Source organism: Eriocheir sinensis, chromosome 28 (genome assembly GCF_024679095.1).
Source record: "Eriocheir sinensis breed Jianghai 21 chromosome 28, ASM2467909v1, whole genome shotgun sequence".
NCBI classification, from domain to species: Eukaryota; Metazoa; Arthropoda; class Malacostraca; order Decapoda; family Varunidae; genus Eriocheir; species Eriocheir sinensis.
In genome coordinates, this window is record NC_066536.1 from 8,222,612 (window position 1) to 8,249,408 (window position 26,797).

Sequence of the window (26,797 nt, forward strand, 5' to 3'; positions counted from 1 at the left end):
GCACATCGGGGAGCGCAGACGCCGCAACATGGCGAATGAAAACAAAGCAGGCAAGAATGACACCGTGGGCTTATTTCTCCAGGCCATGGGTGAGTCGAGGCTAATTCCACGTTTCATCTGAGTGAAAATTTATATTCTAACCCCAAGATCACTTTGCGCTAGCGGGTGGGCGTTGCGGGGCGGGGTAGGGGGAGGGTGCGGCTTGTGAGCGGCGGCCGAGGGTGGGGGGCGCGGTAATTTGACTTCGCTGACAGATGCTTTTAACAGACAATTTTCCATGCCATCACCCCCGCCGCCCTCCTTTAATCGTTATCAGGGGCACAGCGCGAGGGTAAGCCAAAGGAACCCTGCCGTCGTGTGCTGGCTGTCTTGTGTCTTAGCCCTAATAAGCAACCTGTATGACCCTCGGATTTATTATTTTACTTTTTCATATATATATTTTCTTTCAGCAAGGGAGGCAGCTCAATGGTATGAAAAAACAAAAACAAAAAAAACAATTAAAAATCCCTCTAAACGCTCCTCTAGCACAATCATAAAGAACTAGAGGCCACAAGACATAGTTGGGGGCATTCATCACTGATTTAAGATGTGCATTTTGTTTGTGTATTATTAAAAGCTTTACACTCTCCAACTTGTGATGTCGCCTTACCTCTGTATTGGTGGTATTTCATCGGCAAACCTTATATTCTAAAGTTCAATAAGGAAGACGACAATTTTAAACAGGCCAACCTAATGTACTACACCTTGATCCACCACAGTTCGGGGTTTAATGAATATAGATTTATTGTGATATTACTCTAGAATTACACCCAGTGTTCACACCATTTATTATGGTAATTTTCATGTGCTAATCATAACCATTTTCATTATAAATTACTTGTTTCTTAGATATGAGAAACATCTGAAGTGGGGATGGGTTGTATTTTTTTATGATAGGCTGTATGTTACTATTTAAGCAGTGATAGATTACTTTAGATAATTTCCCATTTGATTAATGTGGGGTTGATTAAGATGTAGAGTGGCAATGCAAGGGTACAGTGGTGGCCTGGCCTGCCATCTTAATTTGATTTTTCTTCCTTGAGATAAATAACACTAATTTTCAGGAAATCTTGTAACCACAAATAACTGTATAATAGTGTAAATGCTTAAAAATTTGCCTAACCTTTAGACAGGTAGTTCTTGGAATTCATTCACTTGGTTCCACATTAAGTAAGTCTTTGCTATCACTTGTGTGAATGATATTATCCTCCTTTATATTATCATTATCAATTTTTTTTTTCTTTTTTTTTTTGTTTTGAGAGGGTAATCAAGCTTCTCTTTCTTTTCTAGAGTAATCAAGCACCTTCACCTTTTAACCCGGTAGCAGCGATGGGCCAAATTTGTGTCTTTACTGTGTAGCAGCGACGGGCCAAATTTGTGCCATGATTTAACCCCCCTAAAATAGATGATACATAAATTGATCACAAATGCTTTGATATATATTTTGAAATGGTTTGTGTGAGGGGTGATTTTTCTCATTTTTCTCACTTAGAGGGACCATTAAGAAACATGATCCCCGCTGCTACCGGGTCAATGAGTAACCAAGCACCTCTACCATTTCTAGACTAACCAAGCACCTCTACCTTTTATCGAGTAACCAAGCACCAGGGTTGGAAAACATGATTTTTTCTAAAAAAAAAAAAATCGATTTATTTGATTTAAATCTTTTTTTATATACTTTTGAATATTTTTCTTGTAAGAGATGGCAATGATTCACTGGTGCCTGACTTGCTACAGGACTAGTACAGAATCAGTACAGGATAAATAGACTTGATAGACTTGATACTTTTCCTGTACGACTGGTTCACATGTCCCTCCTTTCCTTCTTCCTTATACCGGTGTGTGTGTGTGTGTGTGTGTGTATATATATATATATATATATATATATATATATATATATATATATATATATATATATATATATATATATATATATATATATATATATATATATATATATATAATTTAAATCATTAGATATTTTACTCTTGATATAACTCTTAAATCATTTTATATACAGTGTATTTAATTTTGATTTAAATCATGATTTAAATCACTTGATTTAAATAATTTGATTTAAATCAAAACAACCCTGCCAAGCACCACTACCTTTTCTAGAGTAATCAAGCACCTCTGCCTGTTCTAGAGTAACCAAGCACCACTACCTTTTCTAGAGTAACCAAGCACCTCTACCTTTTCTAGAGTAACCAAGCACCTCTACCTTTTCTAGAGTAACCAAGCACCTCTACCTTTTCTAGAGTAATCAAGCACCTCGGCCTGTTCTAGAGTAAGCACCAAGCCCTACCTTTTCTAGAGTAACCAAGCACCTCTACCTTTTCTAGAGTAACCAAGCACCTCTACCTTTTCTAGAGTAACCAAGCACCTCTACCTTTTCTAGAGTAACCAAGCACCACTACCTTTTCTAGAGTAACCAAGCACCTCTACCTTTTCTAGAGTAACCAAGCACCTCTACCTTTTCTAGAGTAACCAAGCACCACTACCTTTTCTAGAGTAACCAAGCACCTCTACCTTTTCTAGAGTAACCAAGCACCACTACCTTTTCTAGAGTAACCAAGCACCACTACCTTTTCTAGAGTAACCAAGCACCACTACCTTTTCTAGAGTAACCAAGCACCTCTACCTTTTCTAGAGTAACCAAGCACCTCTACCTTTTCTAGAGTAACCAAGCACCACTACCTTTTCTAGAGTAACCAAGCACCACTACCTTTTCTAGAGTAACCAAGCACCTCTACCTTTTCTAGAGTAACCAAGCACCTCTACCTTTTCTAGAGTAACCAAGCACCACTACCTTTTCTAGAGTAACCAAGCACCTCTACCTTTTCTAGAGTAACCAAGCACCTCTACCTTTTCTAGAGTAACCAAGCACCACTACCTTTTCTAGAGTAACCAAGCACCTCTACCTTTTCTAGAGTAACCAAGCACCACTACCTTTTCTAGAGTAACCAAGCACCACTACCTTTTCTAGAGTAACCAAGCACCACTACCTTTTCTAGAGTAACCAAGCACCACTACCTTTTCTAGAGTAACCAAGCACCACTACCTTTTCTAGAGTAACCAAGATCCTCTAACCACCTATTCTAGAATATTCATACACCTCTATTTCATAAAGTAAAAAGAGTAACTCTCTCCTCCCCCAGTGGACCGTGAGCCGGGCAAGAGGAAGGTGAAGCCCTCCAAAGCTGCACTGGTGGACCTGGCCGAGCTGGACCTCGGGGAGAGTTCTGACGACAGTGACTTTAACGTGGATGAGGCTAAGCTCAATGATGATGATGATATATCCATTAATAGCGACCCAGATGCCCCCGATGATGATGATGATGATGATGATGACGTGGATGCGGAGGGAGAGAGTGGTGAAGAAGCGGAAGTGACATATACAGCGCCAGAAAAGAATCTCACAGTGACTCAGTTGCTGGAGCAAGCCAAGAAGAAGCAGGCTTTAGAGGCAGAAAAGGTAATGAATTCTCATTTTCCTGTCTTGATTTCCAAGTTGTTGTAAAGGTTTCCAAGTTGTCCTGAATCATTGTTTATTCCTCTAATTATTTGAGTTGCTAGTGGCTACCCATTTTACAGATTTTTCAGACTTATTGCATCAGAGTTTTTAGATGTTAAGAGTTGAGTTGATATAAATTGTTAGATATATCGATTGATAGATCCACCAACAAAATAGCAGCTAGTGACATGTTGTCTTGATATCTTGTGGCTCACATTTCTGCATATTATTTTCTTGTGCACCATCTCCAGCTTTCAATTCATCTTACATTACATTCAAGAGGGGAAAATTTAAAAAAATGATGATTTTAGATTTCTAGAAAATAAATTAATATTTACACTTAAAGGGCTTGTATTTGCATCCCTTACCTATAACATGAAGGTATTAATGGTATTCTGCTTTGGCAGGCAAAAATCAATAATAACTAATATTGTGACGGTCCTTTACCGTACATATATTTTGGCTGGTAAATATCTTTTTCCAGCAATGTTAGCTGTCAGCTTTGGTTGTATTTTCTCTCTTTGGCTGCAGAGTCATTAATTTAGTGGTTATAGGTTACCATTCCTAAGTAGATTACTAGACAGGAAGGGTTGATTCCTTTGCCCAGGTAATCTACATATTTCCTGAGGGTGGTTGCCAAGGGTGAAGTGTTCCTGTTGCTAGGGAGGGATCCACGAAAATATTCTAACAGTTGTCGAGTGAATTGTTAAGGAATAAGATCTAATCATGCTTCAGGGTGTTGAGCGGCCCAAGATCCTGGTGTGCTCGGTGTGCTTGGGGGACCACTCGGATGACCTCAATGAGATCGTGACATGTGATGGCTGCAGTGTGTCTGTCCATGAAGGTTGCTATGGCATCAGTGACTCCGTGTCCGTTTCCAGCACTGTGTCATCATGCTCCACCGAGCCTTGGTTCTGTGATGCATGTAAGGCAGGGGTGGTGGACCCTCCCTGCGAACTGTGTCCTAACCTTGGTAAGTGTCAAGTCAAATTCCGCTCCTGCTGGTTCTCTCACTGCTCCTTGACCTCTTGTGTGGACGTTGTTAATGTGTCTGGAGGATTTTGACCAATTGCACCTATATATATATCTCATTTAACATATTAGCAGTGCATTTTATTTAATGTCTAAAGCTTATCTTCATGTAATGATTGGATAGCCATTCCTACAGCTTTTTATAATAGTGACTTTTTTCCATGTAACATGAGGGAGAGATGACTAGTAATTCATTTATGTGGATATTTTGTGTACATGATATATTTTATTTTATGGTGTGAAGTGTGAAATATTTTGCTTGAGATATTTCATTGTTGGATTTTATTTTCAGGCTATACAATTTTTAAAGAAACAGAAATGGGAAGATGGGTCCATTTGGTTTGTGCCTTATACATTCCAGGTGTTGCATTCAGCGAGGTAACTGCATTTGTCTGTGAATTTATCTTGCATTATAGTCTCAATTGCAAACTTGTACAAATATATTTATCATATTACTTCTAAGTTCTTTCATATTTTGCAATTAACCCTGGACATCATCATAAACAGTACAGTAGGTAACTTACATGAGTAATGTCTTGCCTTTGCCATCAGGTTGACAAGCTCTCCTTCCCCACCTTGTTTGAGATGCCATACAGCAAGTGGGGAGCCAAGACCTGCACCCTGTGTGAGGACGAGCGATACTCCCGCACTGGTGTTTGTATTGGCTGTGATGCTGGCATGTGCAGAGGCTACTTCCATGTCACTTGGTGAGGATCGCTCTTGTGTTTTGCAAGTGTTGTATGAAGAAGTTGTGGTGGTCTCATTGTGGTGTTAGACTGAGGATACGACTTCATGTTATGATTAAAGAGGCCACTGTAAAACCTCAGCTTGACAGAGCAGTGTTATGTAATAGAGGCAGTTGATTTTCTTCCAGAAAAGTTGATATGAATAATGTAAAATTCAGTATAACTATATAGGAAAATACTTAAAATTAAACAACATTTTTTTCATTTCTATAACAAATACTTGTGTTGAAAATATACACATTTAAGTGTGTTCATACTGTTATCATACCAGTAGGTTAACTGAGATCCTCTTGCTTCTTCCAGTGCCCAGCGAGAAGGTTTGCTGTCTGAGGTGAACCACGGAGAGGCAGACCAAGCAGACCCGTACTATGCGCACTGCAAGCTGCACACTGACCGGGAACTCATAAGGTGAGTGGCACTGTGGCACTGGTCAGCATTCTCACCATCACATCAATCAGTATTCATGCAGGGCTTTTTGTGTGCAGAAAAGTTATATTTCCAGTCTTTTTTTTCATTAGTTTAGGAAAGGTTTAAACTGATAACTTGACTCAGTTTGCTTTAGAGAAGTAGGTCATATGTTTATTAATGTACATTCTACATTAGGATATATATTCAACAATATACAAATGCTTACTAGATTTTACAACATTTCTAACTACACAGTGTATTATTTTAGAAGATTAAACTTCAATGACTTATTATGAAGGTCACTTGGATAATTAAGAGCCCAGTCTGTCATTTCAAACACTGACTTGCCTTGGTACAGATGAAATCTGCTTCACAATCCAGCTTTTACTAAGGTAAATTTACCTATTAGATCTTTATTATTATGATCATAATATTCAGTTTCCTTTATCAGGAGGATAGAAAATTTAACCGTGGTATGTTTTCTGTTGATTAGACGAAGGAAAAGAAACTGGCTTGCTCTGCAGCTCCACATGAAGCAGGGAGAAGCAGACAAGTCTGGCTCAAGTCAGGAGACTCAAGATCGCATCCAGCGCAAGTTGAGCCGTTACCGGGACAAATACCTCTTCAACAAGAACAACAGACCCACGCCATGGTGTAAGATTAACAACCTGTTTTTTTGTGTCATTACAGTTCTATCTTTACTATTATGATTGTTTTCTGTTTACTGCTATCATATAATTTTAGCCCTTTGAAAAATAAAGAAGGAGAGTGGTAGTGTGAAGTATATATATATATATATATATATATATATATATATATATATATATATATATATATATATATATATATATATATATATATATATATTTATATATATTTATATATATATATATTTATATATATATTGACAACAGCATTCAAAGAAACTTGTAGCCATACCCATGAAAATAAAAGGAAAATAAAAATAATTGAATTCAGGGACAGCTGTTAGAAGACATCAGGTGATACATACTGCATATAATTCACAAATTGCACTGATTTTTAGTTGGAAATAATATGAGCATTATTAGCTCATCACATTTTCCAAACTGTTGTAATTGCAATTATTCATCAAGAGAGAATGAGAGTCAGACAGAAAGACAGAAAGGGAGATTGATAGATAGACAGTTATTCATGCTTTGATCAAAACAATGCAAACAGCCGGAATATCTAGAGGTAATGCATTCCTCAGATCCCACTCAGAAGATGCCAAGAGCCCTTTCCACATCTGCCTCCTTGTTCCGCTCTCTCCTCCACAAGACGGAGTTAATGGGCCTGAGCACAGAGTCCCAGCCTGTTCATCCCACTAGTGTTGGGGACATCAGGAAGAAGTGGCACATACCTCCTGCCTTCAAGTAAGTTTTCTGACTCTCTAGATCATATAGGATCCAACACTTTGTCTGTGAAAAATCTTAACACTGCATGATGTTTCACAGTCCAGAACAAGTCTTTGGTCATATCGCAGCTTTGGAATTGAAAATTAATTAAACTGGCATGCATCCTGCTCTGCTAACTCCTTCCACTCTACCTTGTCCTTCATCAGCCATTTCTCTTTAATCACACTGCTCTCTTTCAACTCTTTCCTATCAACTGTTTCATGCCTCTGTCACATATGTTCTCTCTCTCCCTTCTGTTTCACCTGACTGAAGTAAATATATATATTGCATAATGTAACCCACTGATATTGTGTTAGCCACTTGCCCAGTTATGTCTGTATAAAGTAATAAAATATGTTTAGCTTCTTACTTACGCCTTTTGTTTCCTGTACTATATAATTATATATATTGACAATTTTATTTGGAGACGTGGAAGTACAGATATTCATCAAAGACAAATTTTTCAATCTTGACACATAGTTACCCAAGGATGATCACACCTGCTCATGAATCAGCTTCTTGACTGCAGGACACTTTTCTCTGCATTTCAGCGTGGAATTTATAAGTTACTACCTGGACCGCACAAACCGACTAGCAGAGATGAAAGATCGCTTGGATCATCTTCTTACAGAAAATTCTCAACTTGTTCAGGAGGAAACGCAGCTGAGAATTAAGTAAGTTAACTAGTTGGTAGAAGTTGCCATCATAACCATCATTGGTAGCACTTTTTTCCACTACAATAGTACACTAAGTTTTGTGACATCAATTTGTGAATCTGTTTCACAGCAACCCCAAAATATTTTTAGATTTGACTTTCAAACATTTGGATTTTAAAACAGTTTTATGCCCAACCAGAAGCAAATTTGTCACTTTGCTGCCATCATATATGAGGTCATAACTCTTTGTGGTACTTCATGCCATAGTTATCAAAACAATTACTTCTTATTTTCACCCCAACAGGTGTAACCAGATGGAGACAGAGTGTGAAAACTTAAAGTCAGAAAATGATGTACTTCTCAACAAGGCACTGGAGCTTCATGACCTCCTCAAAGGGCTAGCTGGGCGCCCTCTTCCCCTGCCCCCCGTGGTGGCAGCCCTGCACAACCCACCAAGTCCTCCACTGCCCACCAGACCACTCCCAAAGGGCAGTCTGAGAGGACCCATCATCACCAAGGCTGCAGCCAAGATGATGACAGACCAGGCCCCTCCTGTTGGAGGTGAGTACTGGTCTCATAGGTTACAAGGTCAGCATTATTACCATTCAGTTTTTTGCTTGAGTAGATATTAGTAAGAGATGGGTTTGGACCCTAAGGCTTCACATTATTACTTTATATTGTTGTAATTGAAGCCTTAAATCTGCAATCCAAATATAAACTAGGCCATTTTTATTATTTACTAAATTTGTGCAAAAAAGAAAAAAATCAATAATTTTCTTTCAGTGCTTCAGTTCTAAGTGACTGATTTAGGCCTGAATAATATTATTTTTCCAACCTAGTGCATTTGGTTCTGGTCACAACCTCATTTGTTAAACTTTGTAATTTCTTTACATGTACATACAATACTTTGCTTTGCTTTTTGCTTTGGTATCCTTGTGACTTTTTAAGGTCTTTGTCTCCAGTCTTGAAAAAAAGAAATTGGATTCAGTCCCTAATTTAGAAGCAAAGTTCATTATTCATTTATAATTCAGTAAAATGCTTCAAGTTGACACTCATAGTTTGTAATTTTTTGTGAAAATTCTTCATTCATTAGCAAATCCACTCCTTCCCTTCCCTTTCATTTCACTTATTCTCATGTTTTTGTTTTTTCCAGTTGTTTATGTGTTAGTGTACTCATCCAGGCAAATGTATTTATCTATACAGTAATGTGAAATAGATTTCAACTAATTTATTGATATCTGTTTTAATTGATTATTCAAATTAGTTAAGAAGAAATGTTAGTCAGTCAGTTAATTCAGTTTTCTAGTTTTTTTTCATAAATGAAGCACATTAGTCTTAGTAATTTTGTGTATTATGCTGTGCATTCTAAGTTTTGTAACAAATGATTATTGATTACTGATTTCAAGGAAAGGCAAGACCAAGATATTTTTTACTTTAAATGGGGATGTGAATATGATCATGAAGATCAATCATTCTATTAATTTTTTCTTCTTACACAAGGGTATTTTCCAGACATTGGAACAAACAGTCTTACCTTGAATAGATGTCGGGTGTGTCAGTTGACCAAGGAACAGCACTTGTTGATTGAGTGTGACACATGCGGGCATTACTATCACCTCTCCTGCCTCGATCCACCCCTCACACGCATGCCCAAGAAGACCAAACAGATGGGATGGTGAGTTACACTCTTTCCTGTAATTCTTCAGCATACATTGAATTGATATGCTTACCAGTGTTAAAATTAGTGGTCAGCACTTGAATATTTGAGAGATAGAAGGAGGAAGAGCATCTGGACAAAATTAAATAGAAAACCCTAATTTGTTAATAAATAAAAATGAAATTCTTGATAGTAAGAATGGCATTGATAATATATATAATTTACTTATTTTGATTTAGATACATTCTGTTGATGATTGCAGGCAGTGTTCAGACTGTTGCAAATCCTCTGACTCCGACAAGGCCCCAGAAGTGGACACGGCAGCTCCTCGCAGGCTGCGCAGGAACATTAAAGAACCCGCCAAGTTCTCACCGTCACTGGTATCTGAAGTCAAGGTAGGAAACATAGATTTATAGTTTTGTTTTGGCATTTATGGATTAATTCAGAAATATATAAAACAAGGTGTGATGTCCTCTTCTCTTATATTTCTATATAAAGTTATTTGAATTATTAGGCTGCCTTACAGTTTTTTAGGAAAGCAAAGGATAGAAATTATGCTCTCCATTTGCTGTAGGCAGAGAAACTAATAGGTAAAGGACTGTCCTCTTCCTACAAGCAGTTTTTAGTCTTCCATTTACCATAATTCAGTGGAGAAGAAAATTTGAGGGAATGCTTAAAAAAGGCTGCAGGGTAGGAACCAATGTGTGTCAAAAAAGATTTTCACCTCTTTCTACATGTTCCAGGGTAATGAAGTTGGAGAGAAGAGCCAGATGGGCATCATGCCACCAGTCAGTGTGGTGCCCACGAGTGTGGCCCCAAGTACTGATGACAAGCCTCCAGTTCACCTGTACCACCCTGGTGTGGCCTCAGTAGCTGGGCCCACAGAGGAATCTCCAGAGGCTGCAACTATTGCTGGCAAGAGGAGAAGGAGCTCGGATGGTAAGAAAACAACACCAAAGAAACAGAAGAAGTCACCAGGTGACATAGAACACACCTCATCTGAAAATGTTCTTGTGAGCACATTAATTGAGCCCATGCCCACAAACAAGATGTCACCCACCACTGCTGCTGCACGGGGCAAGAAGGGGCCGCCAGAGCTGCCCTATCAAGATGCTCTCCAGACTGTCCAGCTAGAGACTCGGTCAGGTCGGAGTAGGAAGCTCCATCCTGAACCACAGGCACCACCCGTCTCCATGCAGTGCAGCGTCTCTACTGCAGCACTCACAGCAACAACCACATCTTTACCAGATAGGCCCATGCCAGCAGTAGCACAAATCTCCGAAGCCTCATCTCCTAGCAAGAACCGCCGAGGGCAGGCAGACTCCGCCCAGCCACCTGTACCCTCCCAGGCCACCAACTCCCCCTCACGGCAGCGACGACAACCTCCAGAGGCAGGTGAAGCGCCTCGTCCACAAATCTCTTCCCCAACACGTAGCCGAAGGCACCAAGCTGAACCCAGTTCTGAGTGCCTAGCAGAACCTCAACAGCCTGCCCCACCACAAACAGAGTCGGAGGCCACTCAGGGCTCAGGAAATCTTCAGGCACCAACAACTGAAAATGTGGAGCCCATTTCTCGGCGAAGAGGTGCTTCCAGCATGCAGCTCGACACCAGTGTGGAGTCGCTCCCTTCAGTGGCTTCCCTGCACTCCCCCACCTCAGAGTCCTTCCACAGCGCTGAGGATGACCCATCCTCTCCCAGGAAAGAGAAGAGGCACCGAGATGGAAGTAAAAAGAAAAAGAAAGACAAAGATAAAGAGCTTGATGGTGTGAAGAAAAGAAAAAAGCACCACCATCGGGATAAACATGGCATGGGTGAAATGGCATCAGAGATTGTCACACCGTTCAGAATAAAGGTTTGTGAGATGTTCAGATAATACTGTACATTGATCAGTCTCAGACTTTGATTTTTTAAACTAAAAAATTTCATTTGCTAATTTTATCTTCATATAGCTAGTCATAAGGGTAGGTTTTCCTTTTATCTCTAAACCTTATGCAATTTAGGAAGTATTAAATTTTTTTATTTCAACAATTATTCTTTATTGCTTTTTTCCACAGATTTACTCTCAACCTCTCCAGACATCGTAGTCTTTCCTAGAAATGTAGCATTTCTTCATAAATACTGTACTTGTTGTCATGTCCACATCTCTTATAATGCATGCTTTTTTTTAAGAGCCCAGTCAGTGTCTGATCAATAAACTCCCCAATATTTATATGGGAATTTGTTTCAGTAAGAAATATTTCAGGAGGGTGACTCCTTGCATTCATAGATTGATTAAATATCTTTTATCGAATATCATTTCCCTGTAGTGGCCTTTACTTCTGTTATATATTATCTTTCCTCATTGATTGACTTTGTATTCATAATATTATTATTGTGTTTTATTTCCTCTATTCACCTTATACAATGTATGGACAGATCAAGCACCTTCTCCCTCGGCCATTGGACGAGGCTGGACAGGGGGTGGGTGCAGCACTTCCTGCCTCCACCACCAGCCAGACCTCAGCTGGTGCAGTCTCCTCAACTGCCATTACCTCTACTGCCACCACCACCATTACCACCAATGCAACAGCTGCCACCTCCACCACTGCCACTTCTGTGACCAATACATCTTCCAATTCTACCCTGGCAACCCACTCCAACTACCAGACCAGGACCCCACCAGCAGGGTATCCTCCTCTTCCACCAGGGTACACACTAACTCAACCCATGGCTCCACCATCCTCAACCACCTCCAACACCAGCAACACAACCACCAGCACTCATTACCCAAGCTCCACCTCCAATCATGCCTCCACGGTAAGGTTTACTTTTATGTAAGTTTTTAAGGAGGGTATGTATGAACAGAATCAAGTAGGCTGGCAGGTAACATGAGAAAATAACTTTCCTGTGAAATATAACTTTTTTTCTGTAACTATCTCTTACCTTTTGCAGAGTCATGTGAACACCTTCAGCACAGGTGGAAGTTCCAGCAGTCGGAGGAGGTCAGACCCCAGTGACCCTCAGCAGTTCAGTAAATGCGACGTGTGTGGGGAAACTGGCGGAGTCACCAACACAGTCTCGTAAGTGTCTTGGTCACTTCTTAATGGGCAACAAAATCAAAGAATGGGAGAAATTTTTGTAATTTAAAGAATGTTAGAGAATAATAGATGATAATGTCATAAATTAATCCTGAGGTAGATGTGAAAATTATAAAATGAGCAATTAAAGAAGTGCATATAGTGTTTCAAGATAGGATGAAAAAGGAGTTATGGATGTATGAGCAAGAGGAGTGGATTGTGGAGTGGTTTAACAGGTGAAGTGTGGTACTCTGAAGTGGTTTGCACATTCTCTAAGAATGAATGAAAAGAATTTGTGAAGAGTGTGTGAGAACGAGATTTAGGGAGATGATTATCAGGGAAAGACCACCTGTAAAATGGACCAATAAGGTGAATGAGTATTGACAAGAGAAAGTTTAGAAGTAAGGGATTGAATGTAAACAGAGGTAGTGCCAGAAGAGGGGAAACTAATTATTATATATATTTTTTTTATTTATTTATTTATTTATTTATTTTATTTTATTTTTTTTTAATTTTTTTTTGTATATATACATATTTTACATTCGGCCTATAACACTGGTAGACTTTCACGATGGGGCCTGTTATTTGGCTCCAGCTTGTTAGTGGCCCCATTCTTGCTTGGCTTATCTGTCTCCCAGAGCTCCATTTGATCCTCTTGAGAGAGTTTTGCTAGAGTCCAGCTTGATAGGTGGTCTTCAGGACAGCATGTGAGTTGTCTTCATCCACTTAACAATGGCTGAAAATTGTCAGCTTGCTGCAGTGGGTGGGGCATGAACTCGGGTCCTCCAGGACACCACACCTGATGCTGACCACTCAGCCACCACCTCCCTTAATTTTATTGCCTTTATTTTCCCTTACTATATAGATGTTGGTTTTCAGGTGTGATGAATGCAACAAAGCCTATCACTTCAATTGTCTGGAGCCTCCCCTTAAGAAGTCCCCTAAACGGCGTGGATATTCATGGTTCTGTGAAGACTGCGATAGTGCGGTAAGCACCATAAACTTGGCTCACATACAATGGAATATAAATGTCTCGTAATTTATCTTATTAATGTATCAAGTTGTTACCATCAGCTGGCACAAAGCATGCAGCTGATTTAGTTTAGTGATTTTTTTGCATTTTATATGCATGGTTTTATTTTTTATTATTTTATTTATTTATTTGTTTATTTATTTATTTTTGACATTTATGTACTGGTTTTGATTGATGTTGGACGTAAAATTTATATTTTGTTCAGTAGCTTTGCACAGTGCTTTATATATCCATATTTTTTTGTAAATATTATTATTATAACTATAATGTTAAAACTAAGCTCACCCTTAATGGAGGGGTAACCCAAGTGCCAAGTACCTATGAAACATGACATCACAGGTACACATAGTAATCATTAAGTACAGTTTTGAAAGTGGCATGCACCATATTTGTTGTGCTGGGGCTCAGACTTAGTGAGTATATTAAATATGATTTTAGTTGAATAATAAAAATTCAGTTTTGAAAATCTTATCTATCCTAAGTATATTTTAGATTATTACCTGGTGACAGCCACCTGTTTTTGGATCCTCATGTTGGATAAGTGACATATTATAAACAGCATTCATGGAGGTTATAATTTTTTAAAAAATTACTCCAAAGTCACTAATAATCTTGTATAAAGAAAGCCTCCATGGTATGAGATGAACAGTCATGTTGACAGCATACAGTTAATCTTTACACTTCTACACAACCAAGCAGTGTCTGGCAGAGGCAGACCTATGGTCAGCCAAAAATAAGATATTTTAAAACCCTGAGGCATTGAACACATGGGTAAAATGTGAGCTCATTGCATAATACATATTTCTTAAAGCTAAGATTTTAAACATCTAAGGTGTGTTTACCAGTTCTGTTACACAGTTTAATCAGAGATCAAGTTGTGTCAAGTATAATTTTGTTCTGTTCTTACAGTTTTTCATCAATCATATATATTAAGCATCTATAAAGGTATCTGTTCCTTTGTTTGAATGTTTTTTTTTTTTTTTTTTTTTTTTTTTAATAGATGCATGTTCTTTAATTTATGACATCTACATATAAAACTTGCATGTTAATTATATATTTTTCTACTATTTGAATTTCTTGGTAGTCTATTAGATTGATTCTTATAACACTTCATTGTGACTTTTTATAGTCTTGCATCATCCCAAGTATTTATTATAGTTACCCCATGCTTTTTTCCTCCAGTATATTATAATACAATATCCAGGTTTAATGTCTTGCCTTTGAGTCATTACATTTTGTAACAGGAATTAAATTTAGCACGATATCAGAATAGCATTTCATGCTTTCTAGAGCCACAAAGTAGATGACTTCTGAAAACAGCAGTACCTGCCAGCAGGAAAAGGGGAAGATAAGGGAAATATAATCACTTAATTGAAGATGGCAACAGATGCAGAAGCAGTAAGTCTACTGTAACATATGGCAGCAAGTCATCACAATAATAAGTTTACCAAGTGTCAAAACATTGCTTGTTGCATCACTTGTTGAACAGCAGTTTGTAAATGAGCTTTCAGTTTTGCTGCTTTAGTTAGAAGTGGGAAACAAGTCACCAGCTTAGAAATCCTTTGACTCATTGGTACCGTTGCCCCCCCCCCCCCCCCTTTTTTTTTCCAACTTGAAGCAATCAAAAAAGAAAAAAGAAAGAAAGCCTGCAGAATTACTACTCCCTAAAAGGAAAGTTTAAGGCTTGTGCTCCCTAAAAGAAAAATATAAAGCTTGCTTCACATGAGTTTTTTTTTCCCGCGCAGTTTAGAAATACACGGAGTTCAATTAGACCCTCTACACGCTGTCCACGCATCAGATTCACCTGCCACTTGTACTGCTAACCCACACCGAGTGTTTTAGAATACCATGGAGGTCTATGGAGTACTTCAGATGGGCGGGTTTTTCCCGCATGGCAGGCGTGGACTCATGGTCACGGTTCATCTGTGCTAGGGCCAGGGTGCTGTTCCTCCTTTTTTATTATTGAGATTTTTTTTTATTTATTTTATTTTTATTTATTTATTATTTTTTTTTTATGTCTCCACCTATTGCGCCGATAGGCTTGCTTGAGGGGCCTGGATGGTATTCGGCCCCAGCCCATCATGGCGCAGGCAAGTGTTTATAGTGGCACCATCTTCACTTGGCTCATGCTGCCCCCCCGGAACTCGTTCTTGATTCTTGGACGGTTTCCTCTAGAATCTGGGTTGATGGGTGGTCTTCAGGACAGCATGTGGGTAGTTTTAAGCCACTCGGCGGTGACTGAAAAATCCGAGGTGGTAGCGTGGGGATTCGAACTCGCGTCGTTCATCACTACCACTTCAGCCACCGCCTACCCTTGATGTTGTACAAATTATCATAATAGCAAATCATACTTTAGCTTTTTATATAGGCAGATACTAGATGGATAGGTAGATAGATAGATTGATTGATAGATAGATAGATGCAGAGGTATCTGTGCACTGCTTCAGGCATACCTTGTGGGATAATTATGCACTTGTGAAGACATGCCTTCTTGACACCCTACTATGGGAAAAAATTGCTCTTGTGAAGCGAGCCTAAGAGAATCGGAAAAGATCATTAAAAACGTGGTTTGAGAGGTGCCTTGATACTCTTTTCTTGAAATAGATGAAGACAACTTTCAGTGGTGACATTTTCTCACTTATTCTCAAGCCTCATGTTCATGCCTTGTGTGGGTCTTCCATACTTATCTGCTGCATTCAGCTGTTGTGGCATTGTCAGATTGAATTTCCATTGCTTTGAACCTTGCCGTGTGTCAGATTGAATTACCATTGCTTTGAACCTTGCCGTGTGTCAGATTGAATTACCATTGCTTTGAACCTTGCCGTGTGTCAGATTGAATTACCATTGCTTTGAACCTTACCGTACTGTCACTTCCATTTTTGTACTCTTCATCTTTTTACCATCTGTTGTCTTCAGTAGGGAACATTCAATTTTTGTACTGGCTCTTCATATTGGCTGCATTACTTATTATGTATTTCACCTGGAAGTAGTTTCCAAATTGGACTTTTTTGTTATTAATTTCCTTCCAAGAATCCATTTAACATTTTCTTTTGCCTCATTAACCTCATAACCAAACTTGCACATCAAATATATTAGAATGATACTTAGAACTTCCATCTAACAAATAATTGAGTTCATTTTATGTTATCTTGAGTAGTTGAAGTGATGCTAGTACCTTTGCTAGTATTGTTTATATGCCTGAAACAATAGTACTAAAGGGACATGCATGTGTAGTTTGATCCATTTCTCTAATTGTCTTTCCTCCATTTGTTTGTCTTTTTCATAGCACATTTCTGCCTATAGATGAAGTTTGGTTGCCCTGGTAGTGATGTAATCTTGGAGATAAATTTAATGATGAGTATTGATTACTCTTGAATCTTGTCATTTTTTATTTCAACTTTCCAGCTTCTCTTGTTTCCCTTTTTACTGTATATTTTATATTTTCATCCTTCAACAACTTTTTCTTCTTTTCCAGACGTAGAGACCTGAGTATTCCTGTCCTGTGAACACACGCACATTTCTAATGGTTGTGGGATCCTTCTGCTCTTTTTCTCTTCAAAATAGTTAAGTCATAGTATTATTGCATTATAATATATGCAGTTGTAATCTTCAGAGATGGGTTGAAAATTTAATACTGCAGTATTTTATTTTTTATCTTGTTTGTACTCCAGGAGTATGTTTTTCGGTAATAGAATATTTCTATGATTTATTATTTTTAACTTTTGTAAATAATTTATTTAAAGTAAGTGATGGGTATTGGAACATTTTCAACAGGGTGAGAAGGGAGGTAAAAGGAAACACGGGTGCAAAGAGGTGAGTATATTCCCGAGTAGTTTTGCTAAGCTGCTTGCCCTGAAGAAGTTCCTTTGCGAAACTAGTCGCGATAACCTTTTTTCACTTGTTTCCTTTGACCTCCTTTCCCAATGAAAGTGATGTAAATCTTTTACTTTCCACAACCTGCTTATGTGAGAAATGAAGTTGTGATGATGATATTGCAAATTGGCAGCTGTTTATGATTGGATGTTTTGTCGGTAAATTTTACCCAGCTCAACTTCCTAGTATTTTTATGATCTGTAAATAATACTTAAATTTTAATGTTGCAAGTGTATGTATTATGCTTCTTAGATCATGAAATCTTGATTAAAACCAGCTTTGCAAGCTTACTGGAAAATAGACCACCACACAGTGTGAAGCATCTAGAGCCAAAAGCCTTGAAAATCCACGTGGACAGGTTTCCATTCAGTGTGGATCCTTACTCCTAATCCCATGAATTTGGAAAAGACTACTGCTCAACCAATGAGGTACTACTAACATTGTAAAATATACGAGCAACCATTGTTATACGATCAATCACTTACATGATCCCCTACGATCGATTTTATGAGCTGTCTTTGGTCAGTTATCCATTCCCATGATTACTATGCCATACAATGGTGGTATAATCACGTGATCATTAAGCTGCTCAGTGGTGGTGGAATCACGTCATTGCTATGCCACACGGGAGATCAAGGGGAGAGTCTCAATCTGCTGTCAAACACATGTATTTCCTTTAGTGTTTTTTGCTCCCTGTCTTGTTATTCTGTTACAGCAATAAGGGCATCTTGGCATAAGTAGTGGAATTGAATCTACCAGTGCCCAGGGCAAAAGAAAAGCCCGATAATAAGTGAAGCATCATCATGAAGGTCAAGGAGTGAACATGGCACACTACTTTTGTTTAATTATTATTATTAATAAGTGCTATTGAGTACATGTGACTTGGAAGATTTCCTCATTAAACCACTCGAGAACCATACCCCAATCGTATAATGTGGGATGCCCGTATTTATTTGGTTCAATATTTTATGTTCTTTTTATTGTTGAACTTCAGCTTACCAACCTCAATCAGTGGCTGTAAGGATGAGCATGTTTATTCTAAATATCTGGCAGTTTTCATATATGATTTGCTAAAAGTAAGCTATGGGTTAACTCACTATTTGGCTCTGGATGCCTGTTAGATATTTTAAGTTATCTGTTGCTGCAGCAATAGTGTGATGTCATACTGTAAATATGTCTACTCCCCCTTGTTCACCGACTTCTCTCTAACATTTTATTATTACCGGAAAAGTCACACTGTTACAAGTTGAAAGTGTCCTCTTTAAATGAAATGTAAGGGAAAAAAGTGTAATGGAAAGGATCACAAGTTTTGAAAAGATTACTGAATATGCTTTTGAGTACAAGTTTGTGTGTGCCACCTGGAAGACAAAAACCTGGAAGAAAGAAACATTTGCAAGTGTGTACCTCCATTATGACATTATCCCCCACATACAATCTATGGCACCATCCTCCCATCACATGGAAAATCAGAAGCAGAAAGCACCTCAAGCAGTGTATCATACAAACAAGTGCATATGGTTATGTACAGTATCTACAATGAGTGCTACTGCCATTGAGAAATTAATGTGCCACACAGTGAAAATTGTAAAAAAAAATTAACTGCAGCTGCATAGCAGTAGGCCACTCAAACCCATTAGTGACACAATTTATATTCCTACTAATCCCATGGTGTCCCTCTGGCAAAAGTCACTTTGAATATTGGGTTGATGAAATGATGGACAGCATGTGAGTAATCTTCGACCACTCTGTGGTGACTGAAGATTAGTAGCCCTCGGAAGGACTCTTGGAACTTGGACTTCCTATCGTAAGGACAGGACACAGAGAGAGAGGAAAGCGTTAATTTGTTTTCTCCAACACTTTCCTATTCCACTATTATTCTACTGTTCACTGATGAGGGAATCAAGTATTACATTACATAAATCAGCTACAGAGAATAAAGTAAATCTTGTGGTGATAAGAGACCAGTTTTCTATGACAGGCAAGAGACAGCCTGCCTAAGCCATTGTTCAGTCAGTGACAAGATTACCAAAGCAACCCATTGCAAGCTACAAATTAACAGACTATACATGAAAACATGGTAAAATGGACAACAGAAAGTCTGTTGGCTCATTAGGAGGTTGCCTGCTCTAGTTGTTCTCACCACCTCTTCCTTGCCTGAGTGCGCCAGCAAAGCTTCATTGTTTCAGCCATCTGCACATACGCTATTACTGTTGTAGGCACATAGCAGGTGAAGCTTCAGCTAAAACTGGCCAACCAACTATTCCATCAACAGTGGCACATCCTGCAACCATCACCAGGTTGGTCCAACAGTCACTTGTATGCTGAAATAAATTGTATATGAGACGAGAAATTTTTGGAAATATTTTTTTAATAGTAAATAGTTTCAAAACTACTATACCTACTCCATTTCATCTCAGGAAATAAATTGATTTTTGGCACCCTTCTCCCAGATTGGCCTGTTCGCAGCAGAGCATGCAGATGCCTATTAACACCAGACTAAATTTTATCTTAACTTCAAGGGGTAGAGGGGTGACTTAGCTATTTTTTTACATTGCCAATTCACAGAGAATTTGACATAAATTGCCATAGCATTTTAAGATTAAATTAGACATGCCCATGATATAATTTGTACATACTTACATAATGAAGCTATTTTATTATGTTATAAATACCCTCATTACATAAATGATAATTCTGCAAGCAAGTATGAACAGTATAGCGAAGGACATTAGGGAAACTGCAGTAAAGAAAAAACATAATGAACACCACTGTGCTCCTTGGTGGTGTAGTCAGTATGCTGCTGTGACTTCTACTCAGAAGGCACGGGTTCAATCCCCTGGCACTAAGTGGCGTTCATTATGGAATAGCAAAATACCTGCGGTATTATAACTTTTCACTTCTGAGGTGACAATAATATCACAGGTCCTTTGCTATACTGTTAATATGTACTCACAGAATAATCATTTATGTAATAATTTTTTTATCTTATAACATGATAAAACTTCGATATAGTATGTACAAATCATATCATATGGACAGGCCTTTAATATTATCTTACAGTGCTATGGCAATCAGTCAAATTCTTGCAAATTGGGGTTGAAAAATAGCCAAGTCACCCCAAGCCCTTTGCCCCTATAAGTTCAGAGAAAATTAAAATTCTGGTGTTAATAGGAATCTACATGCTCTATTGAGAAAAGGCCAATTGTTGCATGCAATCTGTGCCTTCATTTCAGCGGGAGACAGCTTTTTTCTATGTAGTAAAGTAATTCATTAAGACATCATTTATAAATGCCCTAGACATCTCCCATTTTCACTATATGATAATGGAAAAGTCTGTGTCATTATTGAATAATGGTTTGATGTACTACTATGTGAAAAAACGTCTCACCTGAAGCCATACACAATTATTTAATTTAAATAATGTGAATAATTTTGAGAGAAGAAAGCATTGTTCAGCTTGCTTTATTGCAAAATGAAGCCATTGTAGGGAAAACCTGGCACTCAAGTTTATATTCCCCGTGTGTTCATAAATATGATATGAAGGTGAGTGAAACCAGGCTTCCAGTGGTATGTGATCATTTTAGTGACTTAACTAAGCACATGTATCAACTGTGTTACTTTCAATTCTGGGAATTACCAAGTACCAACATTTATTAAAAATTTATTTTCATTAAAAGATGAAGCTGACACAGTTGATACACGCACATTGTTAAATCACCGTAAGGGTCACATACATTTGGAAGCCTGATTTCACTCAACTTTGCATCATTTATGAACAGACAGGGAGCACGAATTGGGACTGTCAGGTTTTCCCTACATGAAAAAAGCAAGGTGAATAATGTGTTTTCTCTGCTACATTTCCATATCTGAATTATTTTAATGAAATATCAAAGCACAGATAAGCAACTGAGGTGGTGCATTTGTCTCCTCTACACCAAGGGACATGATGGTACAGTGCTGTCCCCTACTTGCACAGAGTTTGGAAAGCTCCCCAGTGATTGAATATACAGGCAACAATCACAATATGATTGGTTCTTATATGATCTTGAACTTTCCCAAATAAAAATCTATGTAGAATCCCCCTACAATATATGTGTGTGATCACTATACTGCACGAGGAAGAGCATTCCCTACCCATGCTACACACACAGTGCAGGCTAGATATGCAACCTCTTTTGACAAGCAATTGAGACCAAAGTATGCACTCATGCTTGTAGACACGAATGGAATAATACCATAGTGACACTCAGTCTTACAAGAGACTGAGCTGAGCCTCAAGACAAAAGAAAACATTGGTGGGGTCATACAAAGAAAATCACGCTGAAGCAAGTCACATTACATATCCACAAACAATTCTGGTATATGATAAATTTTAGATATATACGTAATTTTTCATTGTTGGAAGAGCTAAAACTTTGATACGATGTTATGAAAGAAGTTCATAGAAAGAGCATGAACTAGGATTCTACACCCTTAGAGCCAAAACCCCTTGTCTCTTCTCATAGCTTCAATGGCTTGAGAAACATCATTATGTGGATATAATAAGTAATCAGAACAGGGCAATAATTATTGGGCAGTGCATTCATGTGTGATGCAACCCAAGTTTTCCTTCTCTGCCTATGATTATTGTGCTTTTTAGAGCTTGACATCCCCTCTGCCAATACTGGGTTATGAGTAAACTTATTCCTTCCTAACTATGTAACATATTCACAAAATAATACTCATATTTTACACTACTTAAAACCCTAATTGTGACCTTTAATGTAATATTTCCCATTCCTGAAGGTCATGTATAACAGTCAATGAAGATCTGAATTTAAGATGTTGACACTTTAAAAGGAAACTAGGGAAGCTATATTTTTACAAAATGTAACAAGTACAGTGTATGTTTATGTAAATGTGATAAATGTTGGTACTCACTCAATAAGTATTAAGGTGCAATTTTTATAAAATATTTTATACTGAGTTTTCCACAACCAGTGACATCAGAATTTGGTTTTGGATGATGAACAGCCAGTCTGTCTCAATGCATTTGATGTTTGCTTGGACATTTTGCTCTCTCTGAATTAAAGATATAGCATAATGCACATTAAAGCATTTAAAATTTGTTTATATACTATAATATCTTGCTACCTGACAAATGAGAAAATCGTCTTAAGTTTTGCAGGTCGAGAAATTGTTATTATGGGAGTTTGGTAAATGGTGAAGGGATGGAAACAGTAACAAGAAAACAGTAACAACCTTCACTTTAGCTTGGACGGTGAGTTGCCAGGAGAGGAACTGAAGTAGGACACAAAGGCAGAGTGCAGCATGGCCACCCTACGTGCCTCATCATCATGGAATTTCTTAAGTTCCTCCTCTTTCAGCTTTGCCTCTCGTTTATGAAGATCACGTTCATGCTCCAAGTCGCTGATAAGTCTGGAATGTTGGAATGCAATAACTTATGGAAATATATATACCATGCAACTCTGTGTGTGTGTGAGTGCATGCGTGTGTGTGTGTATATACGTGCGTATGTGCATACATGTAAACATGCATGTGTGTGTAAATGTTACACCAATGAAGGCATGCATTTACTTTGACCATTCACAACAACCTTTGCTCCATAATTTGTGCACTTGAAGCATGTGTTCAGCAGAAGCAGGTGTGCAGGACAGTGCTTCCATAGAGTACAATCACAAATACAGATGTATGGAGTCTACCTCTTCTGCTCTGAGATAATGTTGTTCAGTTTTGAAATTTGTTTGCACTCTTGTTGCAGCTCTTCTATTTGAGCTGAAAATTCTTCTGCAATATGCTTTTCAGCAGCTTTTACTTCTCCTTCCCTGCTCTCCACCCTCTGTAAACAACAGCTTCTTCAGGACAAGAGTAGCAGTTCACATATTGTTTCTTCAGATGATAATATTGAATTTTAAGATTTAAGGATGATCTATATGAATGTAGTTGTTTAGATGGGTAAGGTGGCTAAAGTATGATGTTGAGCAAGAGCTACTGGGGGAGAAAGCAAACTGTACTTGAAATCAACTTTACATAGTAAGATGAATCAAAATCAATAAGGAGTGACAGATAACCAAGAAGCAGGAAAAATGTGCACAGGTAAGGAATATTTTACTCCCACCTTTTTCAAACACTTCTAAATGTAATGAAGCACATATACAGGGATAAATAAACCAAGTAAAAAAAGAGAAAATCATATATAATGGAAAGGGAAATATGGATAGCATTGCCATCAACATCCCTTTCCATGCAAAAGCAAGGTAGGGTAAGAATATGTAAATGACTCACAGCCTGCAGCTCTGTTATGTCGTTGTTGAGAGCATGTATGTGGGAGGTGAGTTTGGTATTAGTTGCCTTGAGAGTTGAATTGGCCACAACCTGACTCCTGAGCCGCTCCTCTGCATCACTTCGACTCTCCTCCATAACATGCAGCTGCTCTTCTAAACCTCGAACAATGGCAGCCTGAACCGTTAAGTTTTGTTGATCAGTTAAGTAAAATTACAAATATCTCTGAAATCTTTAATACTTATGAAGTTCTTGAAAATGGTCAAGTGTTCATAATGATAAGGAACAAAGAATGCCCCTAAACACTTCTTAAAAAAGCTGGCCACTGTAAGATGAATTGGCCACAATGACAAGAAATGAGACAACGGACAGCACATTTTGGGAATATTTAATAACATTCCTGATTCTCAAAATATGTCCTCTTGTTTCCTATCATTTTCTTCAGCCATTGCTTGGCTTCTACTGTTATATTACAGTAGATGCCAACCAATGGCTAAATAAAATAAGCTTATATGGTAATACTTACATGTTCTCCTTTGAGTTGCCTTTTCAGTGACAGTAACTGAGCCTGTGCTGAGGCTCTTTCAGTAGTGAGCTGTGTCTGCAGACTGGCTACCTCAGCTTGAGCTTCAGTTTTCCAGGTCTCAGCATTGGCAAGCTTCCCCTTCATTTCTGCCTGATATACATACTGTTTCAGCTTACCTTCATCTTCAGCATAAACTGGTGTTAATTTCATTACACAAAGGACATAACACTACTAAAATAAGCAAGAACTACTGCCAAAGATTTCTTTAAGACAGACTAATGTGACGTATCTCAATGCAACAAATGCTAGGTTAATCTTAAATTTAAATAATATACCAATATAAATATTTTTATGGATAGTTCAAGTGGATATTTCAAGCAAATTTTGAAATAATTGAAATCAGAAAGCAGTCGATACTAAATTCCTCCCTACAGTTGAAAACTGAGCAGCAAGGTAAGTGAGCACAAAGCACATATGCCATCACTTTTACACTTGTTGCCTTCATATTTACCTCAATCTGCCGGTGATCTGACTTCAGCTGTTGTATCTCAGAGCTGTGCTGCTTCTCTATGCTCTTCATCATCTCCTTGTGTTTTGCTTGCTCTTTAGACACCATCTCTGCCAAAATGATGAACTTTGTTTCTTGTTTGAATAAAAAATGTGCATCCTAAAAATGTTGAATTTTAACTATTTAGTACTTTCTTAATATAGAGTAACAATTATTTCATGTTCCCTCCCTTCAAGACTACAATACTTGGATGTTTCACACTCACCCCCACACTCCACTTTTAGACCTTTTATTTCTGCTTGCAGGGAGCATGTAGTTTCTTTGAAGTCAAAATTTTGTTTTCTTACACTGTCACATTCTACATTCAGTTCACCAACCTGAAAATGAGTAGCACAGCTTAATACGCATCTTCATTACCATCATCCTCACTATTTTGATGTCAACACTATATATTACAGTAAAGTCAAGACTGGAGAAACAGCAAGTGTCAAATGATGAAAACCTCATATAATGAGAATATTCACTGATTATATAAGGATACATTCTACAACCCCACACTTTTCCACATGAACACTGCATTAATATGGTACTACAGACAATAAAAATGGTATAATGAGCAAAGGAATAATAATAATTTAATATACTGTGTTAGTTGTCCACAAAGTACTGTGCTCTTTCTGTGCAGCCCAACTAAACACTCAATCACCTGAGTGCTACAAAGATGGCACCCTCCTGTGAGTTCCCTGCAACTCCTCTGCTCATCATAGCACAAGAGCTTTCAGACAAGCTTATTCTAAGAACACATGCCACACTGATCCATTGCCTCTAGTTTACAAAAGTACAGTGCCACAGCACTGGCCGCCAAGAACTTGACATGTTGTGATGTCCTGTATTGTCCTACTGAAGCCACCCAGATGCTGAGAAGTCATGGCATGTAAACAATAAGTTATATATAAAGGAATAATAGAATGATTTAGCACAGATCACATTTGCAGATCCTACCCAATAGTTAATCCATAGGGCTTGCAATAAAATTAGCACCATTTGCATACGCCAATTTTACCCACATATGAAGAATTTAGCAGATATAGGTTCGATGCATATATTTGAATTAACACATGCTGAACATGCATATAACATTCAAACCTTGACCTTATATATCCCCACAAACATTTCCTTTTCACATTTTTTTTTTGTTTTTTTGTTTTTGTTTGGGTAAGCTATATATAGGTATGCTTGCATGCATTAGCCTTGTTCACCTAATAGCAGCTCTCCATCCAGCTCTGCCTCCAGAAGCCTTCCTATTCAGGCCCAGGTCTCAGAGGTTGTTCTGCCCTCCTCTTTACCATCCTTTTTACATTTCCAAATCACTTCACCATACCCCGTTTTCATCACTACGCTTTATATCTTTACTAATATATTAACTACACTATGTGTACAGGTAACTCTCGATTTACGCGAGTATTGCGTTCTTGGAGAGGTCGCGTAAATCAAAAACAATGTAAATCAAACAAGAGGTAGGTTTCTGTCGAAAAATAAATACCGTATTTTTCAGCGTATAGCGCACACCTTTTTCTCATAAAAAATGCCTGAAAGTTTAGCCTGCGCCTTGTACGCCGAATGTACAAATTTTTAATGATTTTTTTCTTCTTTGGGGTGTTTTTAAGGGTCTGTTTTTTGTCTTATCCAATAACAACGGCAAACTTTCCTTTATCATTGTATATAATCCTTCATAGTCCGTAGCTGTCTTATAATATGTTACCATAGAATACAGGGCGATCTAATAACTACCATACAAAATTGAAATCGATGGAGGATTGCCCATGCCTTGCTGTTATCCCGTTTTTCCGTCGGGCGCCATTTGTATGATCTTGATCTTGATGTCACAGGTGGCTTGATTGTATGACTAAAAAAAGGAGCAGTACAAGCTACATAAAAAATCATATTGGAAAAAAATATCCATGTGTTCATTATTAATTATTAATATTAGTGAGAATAATGGGGTAAATATGATATCAGAAACTGTACATCATGAGTCTTGTACGAGGAGA

At 38.1% G+C, this 26,797-nt stretch overlaps 2 protein-coding genes and 2 long non-coding RNA genes across 16 annotated transcripts in view; 1 reads left to right on the forward strand and 3 right to left on the reverse strand.

The window, feature by feature from the left end:
* LOC127004474 (uncharacterized) lies at positions 1-17,180 on the forward strand. 6 transcript variants are annotated; one of them, XR_007757842.1, is made up of 18 exons: positions 1-89; positions 3,198-3,514; positions 4,289-4,526; positions 4,878-4,963; positions 5,138-5,292; positions 5,635-5,739; positions 6,233-6,393; positions 6,971-7,133; positions 7,706-7,828; positions 8,115-8,398; positions 9,311-9,485; positions 9,730-9,862; positions 10,211-11,320; positions 11,884-12,264; positions 12,400-12,527; positions 13,404-13,512; positions 14,848-14,955; positions 17,033-17,180. XR_007757842.1 is itself a non-coding variant. In XM_050872225.1 (17 exons), the coding sequence occupies exons 1-17, from the start codon at positions 29-31 to the stop codon at positions 17,036-17,038; spliced, it is 3,735 nt and encodes a 1,244-aa protein (XP_050728182.1). In that variant the 5' UTR covers positions 1-28; the 3' UTR covers positions 17,039-17,177. The 6 variants fall into 6 exon arrangements, 5 of the variants coding, with proteins under 5 accessions (XP_050728182.1, XP_050728177.1, XP_050728178.1 ...); XM_050872225.1 differs by lacking the exon at positions 14,848-14,955 and having other exon boundaries at positions 17,033-17,177; XM_050872220.1 differs by lacking the exons at positions 14,848-14,955; positions 17,033-17,180 and having other exon boundaries at positions 13,404-14,365.
* LOC127004479 (uncharacterized) lies at positions 2,205-2,755 on the reverse strand. Of its 2 annotated transcripts, none has more exons than XR_007757847.1 (3): positions 2,653-2,755; positions 2,345-2,428; positions 2,205-2,260 (listed from the first exon to the last, which is right to left on the reverse strand). It is a non-coding gene; the product is annotated as an uncharacterized LOC127004479 (long non-coding RNA). The 2 variants fall into 2 exon arrangements; XR_007757846.1 differs by having other exon boundaries at positions 2,233-2,288.
* On the reverse strand, positions 4,860-9,488 carry LOC127004478 (uncharacterized). The gene is made up of 4 exons (XR_007757845.1): positions 9,345-9,488; positions 5,600-5,720; positions 5,110-5,361; positions 4,860-4,977 (listed from the first exon to the last, which is right to left on the reverse strand). It is a non-coding gene; the product is annotated as an uncharacterized LOC127004478 (long non-coding RNA).
* The window catches only part of LOC127004475 (leucine-rich repeat-containing protein 45-like), an 18,975-nt gene continuing 6,691 nt past the window's right edge, over positions 14,514-26,797 (reverse strand). For 4 of the 7 annotated variants that reach the window (XM_050872229.1, XM_050872227.1, XM_050872226.1 and 1 more), the window contains exons 10-16: positions 25,012-25,123; positions 24,750-24,856; positions 24,239-24,388; positions 23,716-23,889; positions 23,133-23,269; positions 22,672-22,848; positions 14,514-19,751 (exon numbers count right to left, since the gene is read on the reverse strand). In XM_050872229.1, the coding sequence (XP_050728186.1) occupies positions 22,674-22,848; positions 23,133-23,269; positions 23,716-23,889; positions 24,239-24,388; positions 24,750-24,856; positions 25,012-25,123 (855 nt within the window). In that variant the 3' untranslated portion in view covers positions 14,514-19,751; positions 22,672-22,673. Of the gene's footprint in view, positions 19,752-22,671; positions 22,849-23,026; positions 23,270-23,715; positions 23,890-24,238; positions 24,389-24,749; positions 24,857-25,011; positions 25,124-26,797 lie in introns of those variants that run through there. The other 3 variants (XR_007757843.1, XR_007757844.1, XM_050872230.1) reach the window with 3 other exon arrangements.